Below are 16058 nucleotides of genomic sequence, written 5' to 3'. Positions count from 1 at the left end.
GCACATAAGCATACTTTCTATACCTCAAACTAAATTTGTTCTTACCTCAGAACATTTGCATTTGCTATTCCCTCTGTCAGAAAGACTCTTCCTCTGCAGTGCTGGTCACCTATTATCATTCAAACCTACTAAAAATCATCAGATATTACCTCCTGAGGGAAGCCTTTCTGGTCATATTATCTAACGTTACCATATACTCACATGTCTTATAACTCTCTATCACATTGTCTTGCTTTATTTTCTTCATAATACTTGCAAAAGCCTCTAATAACATTCTTTACTTTTATTGTCTGTTTTCCTATCATAGAATGGAAATTTGCTGAGAGGGGGGACCTTATTTTCCCAGTGTCTGGAAAAGTATTGGCACACAGAAAATACTCAGTAAATATTTTTTAAATAAATGAATTAATGTACAAAATATTTTACCAAATAAATTAGTTCAAGTATTTTTTTCTCTGAAATAAGGTGACTTAAAGCTATTAATCCGATAATTCTTATCAGATATTATCAGATAAATGTCATAAACATTTTAACTAATTATACAATATTTTGTGTAGCAATAGGCCTAGCTATTTTGGGCTACAAACTTCATTCTGGATAACAATATGAAAAGTGTAACCTTACCATAAAATTCAGTTAAGATGGTATACTTCTTATGAAGGATTTAGTATACTCTTTGACTTGCAAATTTGTCTTGGAGTTAACTTAAGAAAAAAAATTTTTTATACTTGTGGGCCTGGATGTGAGTATGTACATCCCAGGTAGGTTGATAAGAAGAAGAAATGGAAACAATCTAAATTTCTGAAAATATGGATTATTTACATGAATTATGAAATATGTGTAATATGAATGAAGTAGCCATTAAAATACTAAACATTAAGGATAAGAAGAAAATCTAACATTGTAATAAGTGAAAAGAACGGGTTACAAATTAAATTCTGAATAAAACTTTTGCTTTAAATAATATGCATAGAAAAGACTCGATAGATGTATATAAGGACATTAATGGTGTTTATTTCTGAATGGGTGTGATTAATAATGGTTTTAATATTTGTCCTTAGCTGTAAATTCTAGCTTTTCCACAGCATGCATCAATTACTTCTATAAGGGGGCAGACAGGGTGGTTCATGCTTATAATCCCAGCACTCTGGGAGGCCGAGGCAGGAGGACTGCTTGAGAACAGGAGTTTGAGACTACCTTGAGGAACATATCAAGACTCTATCTCTACAAAAAAATAAAAAATAAGTTAGCCAAGCATGGTGGCAGGAGTCTGTAATCCTAGCTACTTGGGAGCCTGAGGCAGGAGGATCCCTTGGACCAAGGACATTGCAATGAACTACAATGGCACCACTGGACTTTTGCCTGGGTGATAAGAGTAAGAAAAGAAAAATAAATAAATAAAAAATAAAGACTAACCTCTGTAAAACCAGGAAAACATTTTTCTCTCTCTCTTTTCCCACTATTTAACTATTAATCCAAATATTACCAGCTCATTAAAATAAAATTCATGTATACATCTCTGAAGAGACATTACAGGTTCCTATTTGTTGAAACACTTTACAGTGGAACTGTTTTGTAAAAAAACTGTGTAAACAGAAAAATGATAAAGACAACTATGTAAAGTGTTTAATGTATAGTCTATATTAACTTTTAATTCAAGTAAAAATGTTTATGATAGAAAAACAAATCTACATGACAACTAATACTTAATATAAAATTATTTTTATATAAGCCATTGATGCTAAATGCCTAACTATAACTCTTTAATTTTATTTCTTCTTAGGTAAAGAAAAAGTTCTACTATAAAAGAAAAATGCCCTAGTGGGAATATAAGTTAGAAACCAAGCCTGTAAGGATTTTCTAACTATTTAAACATCTAAAATCTACAAAAAATTCAATAAATCATACTGATGTACATGAAAGTTTCCAGAAAGTCTTTTTTTTTTTCCCTTAAAGACAGGGTCTCACTCTGTTACCCATGGTGGAGTGCAGTGGTACAATCATAACTCACTACAGTCTCTAACTCCAGAGCTCAAGTGATCCTCCTGCCTCAGCCTCCCAAGTAGCTGGAACTACAATCATGCACCACGATGCCCAACTAATTATTTTTTTTCTTTGTAGAGACGGGGTCTCATTATGTTGCCCAGGCTAGTCTTGAACTATTGGGCTCAACCAATCCTCCTAACTTGTCCTCCAAAATTGTCAAGTAAATCTTGATGCATTAAAGACAATTTATAATACTTAAAATAGACTGCTAAAGAATGAAGTTTTTGATTAGTTGAAGCTTATCATTAGCAGTTTTTGTTAGTTAAACCTAAAGACTAGCAATAAAGAAAAGGTAAAATGCCACTAGAAAAATCTTCTACTTAACAGTTACTATTTCCTAAAGTGACTCTCTTTTAATACAAATTTGCAAGATAGCTCAATAACAAATTTTATGGACACATAACAACTGTATGTACTTATGGGGTACCTGTGATATTTTAATACATGCATACAATGTGTAATAATCAAATAATGGTATTTGGGGTATGCATCACCTCATATATTTATCATTCTTTGTGTTGGAAGCATTTCAAATCTTCTCTTCTTACTATTTTTAAATATAAACTATTGATAACTATAGTCATGTTACTGTCCTATAAAACACTAGAATTTATTATTTATTCTATCTAACTAGGTATTTGTACCCATTAACCAAACTTTCTTTGTACACCACCCTCACCCTTCTTAGCCTCTGGTAACCACCAATCTACTCTACCTCTAAAATATCAACAAGTTTGGCTCCCACATACGAGTGAGAACATGAAATATTTCTCATTCTGTGCCTAGGTTATTTCATTGAACATAATGACCTCCAGTTCCATCCACATTGCTACAAATAGCACATTTTCATTCTTTTTAGGGCTGAATAGTATTTCATTTTATATATATATATATATATATAACTTTATTCATTCACCTGTTACTGGATACTTTGGTCAATTTCATATCTTGGCTATTGCGAATAATGCTGCAATGAACATTGAGGGCACAGGTATTCCTTTGATATACTATTTCCTCTCCTTTGGATAAATACCCAGTAGTGGGATACTGTTTTCCATAATGGCTGTATTACTTACTTTCCCATCAACAGTGTATGAGTTCCCTTTTGCCCACATTATTACCAGCATTTGTTATTTTGCTGCCTTTCTGACAACAGCCATTCTAACTGGGGTGAGATGATATCTCATTGTGGTTCTCATTTACATTTTCCTGATGATTAGCGATGTGGAGCAATTTTTCATATATATTTTGGCCATTCGTATGTCTTTTTTTAAAGAAATGTATCCTGCAACTTTACTGAAGTTTTATTCCTTTCTCTTGCTTGATTCCTTTGGCTAGGACTTCCAGTACAATGTTGAATGAGAGTGGTGAAAGTGAGTGTCCTCATCTTATTTCAGTTTTTCCCCCATTTGGCACGATGATTATCTCAAAAGATGCAAAAAAAGCATTTGATAAAATTTAACATTTCTTCTTGATAAAAACTTTCAAGAAATTAGGCATAGAAGAAACATACCTCAAGACAATAAAAGCCACATATGACAAATCTACAACTGAGATGATCATATTTTTGTCCTTCTTTCTGTTGATGTGATGTATCACATTTATTGATTTGCATCCTTACATCCCTGGGATAAATCCAGCTTAATGATGGTGCACTGTCTTTTTGATACATTGTTGGATTTGGTTTGCTAGCATTTTGTTGAGGACTTTTGCATCTGTGTTCATCACAGATACTGATCTCCAGTTTTCTTTTTCTGTTGCGTACTTGCTTGGTTTTGGTATCAGAGTAGTATTGGCCTCAAAGAATGAGTTAAGGAGAATTTTCTCCCCTTCAGATTTTTGGAGTAGTTTGAGAAGAACTGGTGTTGGTTATTTTTTCTAAGTTTGGAAGAATTCAGCCATAAGCCATCTGGTCCTGGGCTTTTCTTCGCTGAGAAACTTTTTATTACTGATTGACTCTTGTTACTCTTTATTGGTCTGATGAGGCTATTTCTTCCTGGTTCAATCTTGATGGGTTGTATGTGTCCAAGTATTTATCCATTTTTTCTAGGTTTTCCAATTCATTAGCATAATATTTCAACATAGTCTCTAATGATCCTTTATATTTCTATAGTATCAGCTGTAATGTCTCCTTTCATGTTTCTGACTTTATTTGAGTCTTCTCTCTTTTTTCTTGGCTATTCTAGCTAGTGGTTTCTCAATTTTGTTTATCTTATCAAAAAACAACTTTTTGTTTTGTTGATCCTTTGTCTTTTTAGTCTCCATTTCAATTATTTCTGGTCTGATCTTTATAATTTCCTTCCTCTACTAACTTTGGGTTTGGTTTGGTTTGCTTTTCTAGTTCCTTAAGGTGTATCATTAGGTTGTTTATTCGAAATCTTTCTACATTTTTGATGTAGGCATATATTGCTATAAGCTTCCCTCTTAGGACTGCTTCTGCTGTATCCAATGGGTTTTGGCATGTTGTGTTTCCATTTTAAATTTCCTTCTTAACTTCTTCCTTCATCCCCAATAGTCATTCAGGAGCATGTTAATTTTCTTGTATTAACATCTGTACAGTTTCCAAAGTTCCTCTTATTATTGATTTCTACTTTTATTCCATTGCGATATAAGAAGACACTTGATACTATTTCAATTTTTAAACATTTATTGAGATTGTATTGTGGCATACTATATGGTCTATCCCAGAGACTGTTCCATGTGCTGATGAGAAGAATGTGTATTCTGCAGTTGTTGGATAAAATAGTCTATAAATGTCTGTTAGGTCCATTTGGTCTATAGTGCAGATTAAGTCTGATGTTTCTTTACTGATTTTCTATCTAGATGATGTGCCCAATGCTGAAAGTGAGTAAAGTCCCCAACTATAATTGTATTGGGGTCTATCTCTTTTTAGCTCTACTAATATTTGCTTTATACATCTGGGGCTTCTAGTGTTGAGTGCATATATGATTGTTACATACATCCTTTTGCTGTATTGATCCCTTTTTTCATTATGTAATTACCTTTTTTGTCTCTTTTTGTTCTGTGACTTAGTCTATTTTGTCTGGACAATATCAAAATTTTTACAACTGATTTTTAATATTTAAGTGATTAATCAAACACCAGTAAATAAATGAAAATAAAAAATAAAGTAGCTCCCTAAAACACCATGGTATCATTTTATTTTTTATTTATTTTTATTGATTTATCAGTTGATTTTAGAGACAGGGTCTTGCTCTGTCACCCAGACTAGAGTGCAGTGGCACAACTATAGCTCACTGCAGCCTCAAATTCCCAGGCTCAAGCAAGCAATCCTCCCACCTCAACCTCCTTAGTAGCTGGGACTACAGGTGCAAACAACCATGCCCAGCTAATTCTTTAATATTTTTGTATAATGAAGTAAAAAATATATACATGTTTTTGTACGGATGGGGTCTAGCTTTGTTGCTCAGGCTTGTCTTAAACTCCTAGCTTCAAGCGATTTTCCCACCTCAGCCTCCTAAAGTGCTGGGATTACAGGTGTGAGACACCACACCCAGCCCAAGAGAGCTACTTTTAAGAAACGAAGTGGATAGATTTAGAAATTTTAGCTGAAGTCGCAGCAAGAATGAAAAGTAATCATACTCGAATGTATCTCATGAGTTTTAAAGAAAAGGTGTTTAAACAATAATGTTCTATTAATAGTAATACTATAAAATGTACCCTTAGAGAGTAAATAAAAGAAGCATCCTGTATTTCCTTGAAAGCCAGCAAAGTTAGACAAGTGACAAAACAATTTGTTCAAGTCATTTTGTAGTTTCTCACTTGAAATTCACAACTACATTTTGTTTCAGAAATATATTCCCAGAAACTTTCCTCTAGATGGACACTTAATAATCTTTTAGACCTATTCTTTTTGAGGATTTGATGGCAGATCTGGCCCTTCATTCCTTTCTGAATTGCACAGTTTCAGAACACACATAAAAATGAAAACTTCCTGAAACCCATTCTCAGAATCCCGGTTGAGAAGAGGGTCATTCAATTGTTTATTGCTATTGTTGTTACTATTCACGGAAATCAATGAAAATTTTATGTCTGTTCGTGGGTATTCTAAAAGATTTTTCACTCAACTCAATCACAACTTTAAAATCGTGTATGGCATATGTATTAGGTAAAGATAAAAGTATAGGTAGTATTATGTATATTAAATAAGCAACCACTGATCTATTGTTGGCTTAGCTACATGTAACTCAATGATTCAACATTTTAATTAAAATGATTTACCTTAACAAAGTCTCTATCAGTCTTCTCTTTCCATTCTTCTCCAAACACAGTGGAAAAGGATCCTAAAGCTAAAAAACAAATAAATAAATAGTACATTCAATAAAATGCAATAAATTCTTTCAATTAATTATTTAATAATAGGTAGGCTTGGAAAAACAACAAAACTACATCTTAATGTATCTTGTGCACTAAAAATTATTTTACAGTAAATGATAGTCACAATAATTTCTTTTGAAATACATTGTTTTTAGATTTAAAGAAAATTTGTGTTCCTACAAATTAATAATATAGACTCTTTTTTATAATAATTATACAGACAATAAAGAAGTGAAGAGTACTTAAGAGTTACTCCACATTGGCTTTCATTTATACAGAAGAAAAATACTAAAAAAGCAAACTGAGGTTATTGCTATTAAATTTCCAGGTTGTTATCATTTAAAATCATCATATTAATTTCAGAAATACTTGCATAATTCACACTTCAAAAAACATACACAGCAAGGCATTCCATGGAAATAATTCCCACAATTCCCGTAAATCTCCTTTAAGGAAAATTCTCAGGCCTACATCATGCTTGTGTTTCTCGATACAGTTGCCTTATCAACAACTTTATGACTTTTGAAAAGTCAAACCATCTGTTTTCGTAAGCTTATTCTTAACAACACTCTGTCTCTCATCCACATGTGGCCCTCACTTCCCCACCAAAAAACTTAAGGCACATAGATAGGTACATCCTGTATTATTTTTTCTCCTTTATGCTGCTAGCTCGAATTGTCAATACAGGATCAGACTATAAAGCAGTATGATTCAAATGTCTAAGCTGTGATACAATATATTTTTCCCCTTAAAAATTAAGTAAATCCTTTATCAACTATCACATTAACTCCATAATGAAAGTTACTGCTTTTAGACACCAAAAGAAAATTATATAATGACAACTGTTAACAGAAAAACTAGTCATTATGAACGTTAATCTTTAAAAAAACAAAATCTTAAGCTTCCTTATTGGACGTGTTATGACAAGCATAACAAGTGAGTATGTTTTCTCTCATAAGAGATTTATGGACTCTTGGCAGTCTTATTACCTTTTAAGTATGAACCTAATATTTAGTTAAAATTGAGTAAAATAAAGTTTGTAAAGTACTCTGGCTAGAATAAGAATTTTCATCTTACAAAATATTTAAAAAGGTGAGAAATAGCAACATTTTAAACATAAATTATATTTACTAATGATTTTACTACTGACATTAGGGTCGTGAGGAAATAATATAAAAACAGATGTAAATGTTTTGAATAAACAAATTAACTACAGTGACCTCAAAAAGCATTTCATAAAATATCAAATTTATATATAAGTAGCAGCTTAACCAGCAAAATGAAGCCCACACACCACTAAAGACAGACAAAGTTTTCTTTGTCCTGAAACATCCTTATAAAAAACTTCCCTAGGGGCCGGGCATGGTGGCTCACACCTGTAATCCCAGCACTCTGGGAGGCCGAGGCAGGCAGATCACTTGAGGACAGGAGTTTGAGACTAGCCTGGCCAACACGAGGAAACCCTGTCTCTACTAAAAATATAAAAATGAGCCAGGTGCGGTGGTGCTCACCTGTAGTCCTAGCTACTTGGGAGGCTAAGGCACGAGAATCGCTTGAACCTTGGAGGCGGAGGTTGCAGTGAGCCAAGATTGCATCACTGCATTCCAGCCTGGGGGACAGAGAAAGATTCTCTCTTAAAAAAAAAAAAAAAAAACCGAAAAAACAAACGAAAAACCCACCAAGCAAATAACATCTCTGGGAAAAGAATACAGGGCAGAAACATAAAATTGAAAAATGAAATTTCTTGTCACATAGAATTTTTATTATACTTCTTTAAACACACAAAATATGTAAATATTCTACTTTCTAAAAGAAGTGGCATCTACATTTCTCTCTCAATTAAAATCTCTTGCCCTAAAAATCAAATCAAAGCCTCTCAAAGTCTAACCAAATAAAATATGTCTATAACCTTCAAACTCCAAAGAGAATTATTTTTATCATATAAAACTATTGTTTTAAATATAAGGTCTTCATAAAGTCCTGATGTACTGTGGAACCAAACTTTCTGTGACTTCGAATGATAGAAACTATACCCAAATGGCACTTGCTAAATTAATGCTGTTTTGCATTATTATACTACACAATAATTTAGTCTTTTAAACAAATAAAATGCCTGAAAAATGCATGAAGATAAATTCAGTCTAAACAAGGTCTTGTCTTAGAGCACCCAAACTGGTAAGATTACTTCTATCATATACCCAACTTAAATTATTTACATGTAATCCTATTCAATGATTAAATGTTAAGACTTAAAATTATTCTGGTTTGAGAATATACATTCTTTTCAAAGGCTTCATTTTAAGGTTTCTACAAAATGTGAAACAATTTTCAACTCCATTCTACATTAAATGCTGAAAGTTGTATTTGGAAGATCAAAATAGAATAACGAAAATCAAAGAATATAAAAGTGATGTGAAAAGCCATCAAATTTACATCTTCAAAATTATGACAGAAACCGAGAACTAACCATCTTTCTTCTCCCATCCCCATCCATGTAACCAAGAATAGTTTTGGGCAAGTTAAGAAACTAATTTTTACTTTTATTTAATTTCAAAACCATTTTCAATATAAAATACGTGCCAAATTTCAAAGAATCCTACCTAAATAATCCCAAATAAAACACTACTTGACCCAAATCAAATTGCAGAAAAATAAATTCTTTTGCAAACATCTCACTATTTAAAGATAAAAACAAAAAGTCATAAAATGTTGTAACAAGTTCTCTCAAAGACTCTACTACTGTGCTATATATATAATTTCCTAAAAGATAAAATACTTTCAATGTATGTCAATACCTTATACTTGAATAGGATATACTTCTAGCAAAAAATGGGGTTGGAGTTGGGGAGAGTCGGAAAGCAAGAAATAACTTTATACCAATAACTTCAGCTAACACAGATATTTTACAAAAGAAAAACTGAGCAGTGAAAGATTTCAAAATATTATTTCTAAATCTTTATTAAACTGCAAGAGAAAACTGAGTAATTTGATCTGTGTGGTAATCCAGCCTTAATGAGAGATAATTTCAGAAGAGATGAAGAATTTGATTTATCAAAACCCACAACTAGCAAACCCTACAAGTAAAAATGATATGAAGCCTTCGATAAGCCTTACTTTGATGATTTAGAAGGCAAATTTTCAAATGCATTGACCTAAAATGTTTTAGTTAAAAATTATAGCCACACATTAGCAGAAATAGATTTCAGAAAACAATTTTTTCCAGATCCTAGTTTTCTTTGTCAAAATCTTTTAGCAAGCAATCGTCTCAACTCAGGAAACCTATATATTACTCCAACTTAAAAACCAGGACTTTTACTTCAAAAACACTGAGACAAAATTACTATTCAAATATTTAAGGTTAAAACCCCCCAAACATTCATTATCTTAAATAATGCATAATATAAAAACAGAAAATAAAGAATGCTATTATGTTGACAAACAAAAAAGTACTTTCTCCTTAAAAACCTTAAAAAAAAAAAAACTTTTACAGAAGAATTATATAATACATTCAGTTTAAAACTTACTGTCGTCAAACACCCCAGCATTAGCAAGTAGTAAAGTGATGATTTTAGGATCTTTTTCAAGTTGCATGACATGCTTGCTTTCATTTGATAGGAGAGTGCATACGTTAATAGCAAAGTCCACTTCATTTGGGAGTCCAGATAACAGTGAAAGCACCAATTTATTATAATCATTTGGCGAATTGAAGTCCATAGACAGCCCATAACTTTGACGCAGATAATCTAACAAAGAAAAAAAATACCTTAAGTATATCAAAGATCAGATACCTTTATGGTGAATATCCCTTGAATACAGAACACAGCTTTAAATATATATATATATAAAATATATAAAACATAATATAAATATATATTAAAAAACATAAACTGATTATAGGTTCAAAACGTTCAACTTTTAAAACTTCCTAGGTTTACTAATTAAAATTACATTCTTGAAAAGGTATTAAAATACCAAAACGTACATACCATTTGGCCATCATTGCCAAAATATTTTTGAATCAGTATTTTAATTGACCTAGCTGCACTTTTTTTATTTTCTGAGACATATCTGGCTCTGCTGCCCAGGATGGAGTGCAATGTCGCTTTCACAGCTCACTGCAGCCTCAATCTCCCAGGCTCAAGTGATCCTCCCACCTCAGCCTCCTGAGTAGCTAGGACTACAGGAAGGCTCCACTATGCCCAACTAATTTTATTTTTAGTAGAGAGAGGTCTCCCTATGTTGCCCGGGTTGGTCTCAATCTACTGAGTTTATGCAATTCTCCTGCTGCGGCCTCCCAAAGTGCTGCATTACGTGCATGAGCCCTGTGCCCAAACTAATCTACACTTTTTACTATTGCAATTCAATGGACTTGTTCCAAATTACTGCAATATCATTAACATAGTAGAACCCATGCTAACTTTAGTTCTACAATTCTAAGTTTTGACAGATGTATAGTTTTAATCATCACAGTCAAGATATAGAGTATTTCTATCACTACAAAAAGTTTCTCATGCTCAATTCCATCCCCTACCACTAGGTACTACAAATCAAATTTACTTTCCTATCATTTTATTTCAAAATGCCAAATAAGTGGAATCACACAATATAGTCTTTCATTGTCTGGTTTCCTTTATTTAGCAAAATGCTCTTGAGATTCATATCCATGTTGATATGTGCATCAGTAGTCCACACCTTTTTAAACACAGTCTGTTTATCCATTCCCTAGTTGAGGGACGTTTAGATTGTTTCCAATTATTGGTGAGTACTAATAAATCTCCCTATAAACATAGACAGGATTTTGTTGGCACATATTTTTTTCATTTCTCTAGCATAAATACCTAGAAGTGGGATTGCTGGGTCACGCATAAGTATATCCTTAACTTTGTAAGAAACTGTGAAACTGTTTTCCAAAGTGGCTGTAACATCTTGCATTTCCATCAGCAATATACAGAGTTCCTATTGCTCTCCATCCTGGCCAGCACTTAATATTATCAGTTCTAAATACTCTAAATGAGTCCTTTGTTTCACATTTGCTTTGCACATATTTTCTCCCTGTTAGTGGCTTATATTTTCATTTTCTTAAGTGTCTTTAAACAGAAATTTTAATTTTGATGAAGTCTGAGTTATAAATATTTACTTTTATGGTTCATGCTTTTGTGCCTAAACCAAAGCAACTAAGATTTTCCACAGGAGAATTAATTTAAAACATTTACAAAACTTTGAAGATGGGATAAAATGGGCTTACAGAACACTAAGATACTATATAATCATAATTCACATATATAAAAAATGTTGTATTTTTAGAAATAACCGAATCCTAACTGGGGCAGTTTAGACCTTGGCAACTATGTCCTGAGACAAATATCACAAGTACATTTTTTTCAAATAAAGCTGTAACAAGTTTAAGGGAAAAGGCAAAAAACTAAAATTTAAACGTTGAAGAATATTTCAGGCTGGGCATGGTGGCTCATGCCTATAATCCCAACACTTTGGGAGCCTGAGGCAGGAAGATCACATGAGGCCAGGAGTTCAAGACCAGCCTGGGCAATATAATGAGATGCTGTCTTTACCAAAAATTTAACAATTAGCTAGTTGTGGTGGTGTAAGCCTAGCTGTTTGCGAAGCTGAGCTGGGAGGACTGCTTGAGCCCAGGAGGTCAAGGTTCCAGTGAGCTATGGTTAAGTCACTGCACTCCAGCCTGGGCGACCAAGTGAGACCTGTCTCTTAACAACAATAACAAAAGAATATTTCAGAAATATCTGAATATTTTTAAAAGTTAAAAAAACACACACACAATCTCTTTAAGTAGGATGCAAGTAGAAATCTACTGTCACAACATACCACAGAAGAAAATTATAAGTAAGGAATTTCATTTCCAAATGCAGACAGTTGAAGAGACACAACTCTTCAATTCTAAACTATTCTACAAGTGTCTCCAACATAATGAAGAAATTCCACAACATGGTTATTAATGGCTATGACACAGATTCTTTACAATATTTAAAGCTGGACAATAAGAATATATTGTTCATTTTTGATAATCCTTATAAATGAAATTTCTCATAAGTAACATACAATAAGTATCTGGAAAAAAGTAATGAAATTTCTATGAATATAGGAGCAGATTTTTATATTCTATACTGCAAACTGGACTGATAATAAGCCAAGTCTTAGCAATAATTAATTTACATTTTTACATTCCACATAGCTTTCAGGTAAATCTGAACAGAAAAAAATGTGGAACCCGTATTCCTTATCTGTCACAGTCCTAAAGTTTGTTTTCAATATGATCTTAGAATTGTGCTATTTCCTACTGTAAAATGACAGATACTCCATTCAATACATCCTTAGCAGAATGACTCTGTCAAAGACATCTTCAATTAGAGTAAGATAAACATAACAATTATGAAATATCCTTTAATTATATTTAAACATTTAGTAGTAAAGTGATGATTTTGGGATCTTTTTCAAGTTGCATGACATGCTTGCTTTCATTTGATAGGAGACTGCATACATGAATAGCAAAGTCTGCTTCATTTGGGAGTTCAGATAACAGTGAAAGCACCAATTTATTACAATCATTTGGCGAATTAAAAATTCCTTGGTAAAGATTCCTAAGAGAATTATGTAGGAGAAAATGCTTATAAAATTTTAAGATCCTCCTTTCATTCCCTCAAGGAGATATGGTTGAGTAGCTATAATTTTATAACTGGAATGAAGTGGGAAGTTTATTATTGTTTTTGAGATAGAGTTTTGCTCTGTCGCCTAGGCTACTGGAGTGCTGTGGATTTCGGCTCACTACAACCTCTGCCTCCTGGGTTCAAGCAATTCTCCTGCCTCAGCCTCCTGAGTAGCTGGGATTACAGGCGTGTGACACCACACCCAGCTAATTTTTGTATTTTTAGTAGAAACAGGGTTTCACTATGTTGGCCAGGCTGGTCTCAAACTCCTGACCTCAGGTGATTCACCAGCCTTGGTCTCTCAAAGTGCTGGAATTACAGGTGTGAGCCACCGTGCCTGTCCATATTTTCAACATTCTTGATTCAAAGTTTATACAAGTGGGTCACTACTGACAAATTTAATCTTAGGCAGTCACTTCTCTTTGTTTTCAATTTAGAAGAAAGGGAGAGTTGTTCCTGGAGTGCTGTTTATGTACACTGTAGAAATTCTACAATATATTCTGTACATCTATATTGGCAGTGATTGTTGTAGTCCAAATGTCTTGTTAGAATATGTAACGCTTAAAGAAAATCTTTATTCAAATATAGCTAATAAAAAGTTTTTATATCTTCCTGCATGAAACCCAAAATTTAAGTACCAAAAAGGCAAATGGACCGGGTACTTGGCTTCACTTTATTAAAATGATTGAGTTGGATTAAATCATAAGAATAATAATAATAATCCACCTAATAATTCTGCAGAAATGATTGTATCCAATCAATACCAAGGAAAAAAAACAGAGAAAGGAGGAAACTGAAGTATTAGGTATGTAATGTCAAAAACAGTATGAAAACCTATGCAAATGAATGATAAAAACCACCATGTACTGATGCCAATGTTGAAGAATCTTAAAGCTTAAAGCAAAACCCACAATATCTTTTTTGCCATTTAAAGTTATTGGCCAAAAGTGGTCAATATCCTCAAAGGCAAATTCAGGCCCACATTCTATCAGTGTATGATGTTCTATATTCTAGCACTACTGTCCACTGAAATTTATTATACTACCATTCAAAATATTTTAGAACAGCTTTTCTTAATGTCAACAATAAAAGTATCTCTGGATAAATACATTTATCCAAAGCTACAAGGGGAATAAGGCTGTATGATCAAAGATGTAAACACAAATCTTCTCAAAGTTCTAAATAAATTTCTTTAAATACTCTCAATCCAACATTAGATAATTTCATTTTGCTGGTTTTTTTTTTTTTTAGAACACATGCGTGCACACACACACAGAGCTTATTCTATTTCCCTTAATAACACATTAAAAGAAAAATTAATGACTTATTTGCTTTATATATTGATAATCATGTCAATTTTTAGAATACTGTCGTGATGTTGCTATGGCTCTTTCTAGAAAAATATAAAGTATAAATGCTGCCCTGAAATTCTAACCCTTCTCAGTTTGAATTAGATATTCTGTAATCTAATGTTCCCCATCAGTTCCCAGTTTCTTCCTCTTCATGAATCTCCAATCCTGACTTCATTACACATGTTACATATAAAACGTAACTGTTCAGATTCTCTTAAAACAAATCAGACATATAATAGCATATCAGAAAAGGGTTGTTACAACAACAAGTTAAGCAATTCTATCATTCCTTTAACCTGTGTAGCTGTATCAGTAAGTTTCACTGTAGGCTTCCGAAATACCAAAAATATTTCACAAGATCTTTCTTAAAGCAGATCAATAGAAAATGGGAAAAAACAGATTTAGGAAAAAAATCTATTTTAAACAAGACCAAACCTAGAAAAGTGGGAACAGTAGTAGCAGACACCAAAGTCTATTTAAGTTACAAGGATTAATAGCTCTGCTGTTACTGTAATACAGGGATCACACAGAGTTGTAAGTTGAAAATGATCTTTAAAGGTCATTCGTACATTACTACATCTCATTCGATGTAGGAGTATCTTTTTTAACATCCTTGAATTAGATAATGGTCATTAGCTCTTTTTAGAAACAAGGAGCACATCATCTAACAAGTCACCCCATTTTATCTTATCAGCATAAACTACTAGCAAGCATTTCTAAAGGTGACTTAAAATATTCTCCTTTACTCTTGGTTCTTGCAGTAAAAACTATTCATTAAAAACAAAGCTAGATTTGGTTGGCACTCCCTGCTTCACCCCTACCCCAATTATACAAAAGCATCAGATGAAGCCTCTTCTAATGGAGATCGCAGATTCTAAAAGAAGATTCTATTTCTTCAGCCATTACTGATTAGGGGAGAAATACGAAGTCAAATTCAACTTTTAAGAAACTTTGAAAATAGATAATACGAAAAAAAAAGTTGATGATACTGATGATAGTCCACAAATGAGACAGTATAAATCTAAAGATAACCTGTAAGAGTATAGAACTAGTACCAGTAAATAATAATAATAAATATTTAGAATAATTATAATTTTTATAAAGAACATAGCTTGAAAAACAAGTATCTCTTCTTTTTTTTTTTTTTTAGGCCAAATGTTAGTGAGTGGAAAAACAAAGATGTGTATCGCCTTAGACCTCTCTTCCTAGTCATCACAGTCCTGACCTCTAGAGCCACTGAAAACTGGAGCCCCTGTCTACTCCACTCAAGAGTATCAACACTCAGGTTGATTTTTTTCCAATTTGAGTCCAGCTCTTTTCAAGCTGTGGATTCCTCTATATCCATTACAAGAATGACAAGTGAAAAAAAAATCTTCCTGGTACCATGGAAGGAAAATAGAATAATCAGAAACATTTCTGAGAATTCTGATGCTGGAAATCCCATTAATGTTAGAAAATCTAATAGACTCTATAAGAAAATTCTTGGTCTCCTGAATCCTAACAGGATCTTCCTCTTCTTATTTTAGTGACTATTTAGGATAAACTGATCATTAGTCAGAGCAATAAGGAAAAATCATTACTTGGAAGTGAAAGTGTTTTATAACTAAAAATTCCTGCAACTAAAATTCTCAGGTAACCTGTG

At 32.8% G+C, this 16058-nt stretch overlaps 1 protein-coding gene across 2 annotated transcripts in view; it reads right to left on the bottom strand.

The window, feature by feature from the left end:
* ARID2 (AT-rich interaction domain 2) overlaps positions 1–16058 on the bottom strand; it is a 183411-nt gene that overhangs the window by 81540 nt on the left and 85813 nt on the right. For both annotated transcript variants that reach the window (XM_030822678.1, XM_030822677.1), the window contains exons 5-6: positions 9909–10127; positions 6289–6356 (exon numbers count right to left, since the gene is read on the bottom strand). In XM_030822678.1, the coding sequence (XP_030678538.1) occupies positions 6289–6356; positions 9909–10127 (287 nt within the window). The remainder of the gene's footprint in view (positions 1–6288; positions 6357–9908; positions 10128–16058) is intronic.

This window comes from Nomascus leucogenys, chromosome 11 (genome assembly GCF_006542625.1).
Source record: "Nomascus leucogenys isolate Asia chromosome 11, Asia_NLE_v1, whole genome shotgun sequence".
Classification (NCBI taxonomy): Eukaryota; Metazoa; Chordata; class Mammalia; order Primates; family Hylobatidae; genus Nomascus; species Nomascus leucogenys.
Note: the sequence above shows the minus strand (reverse complement) of the source record. Positions and strands in the feature narration are given on the sequence as shown.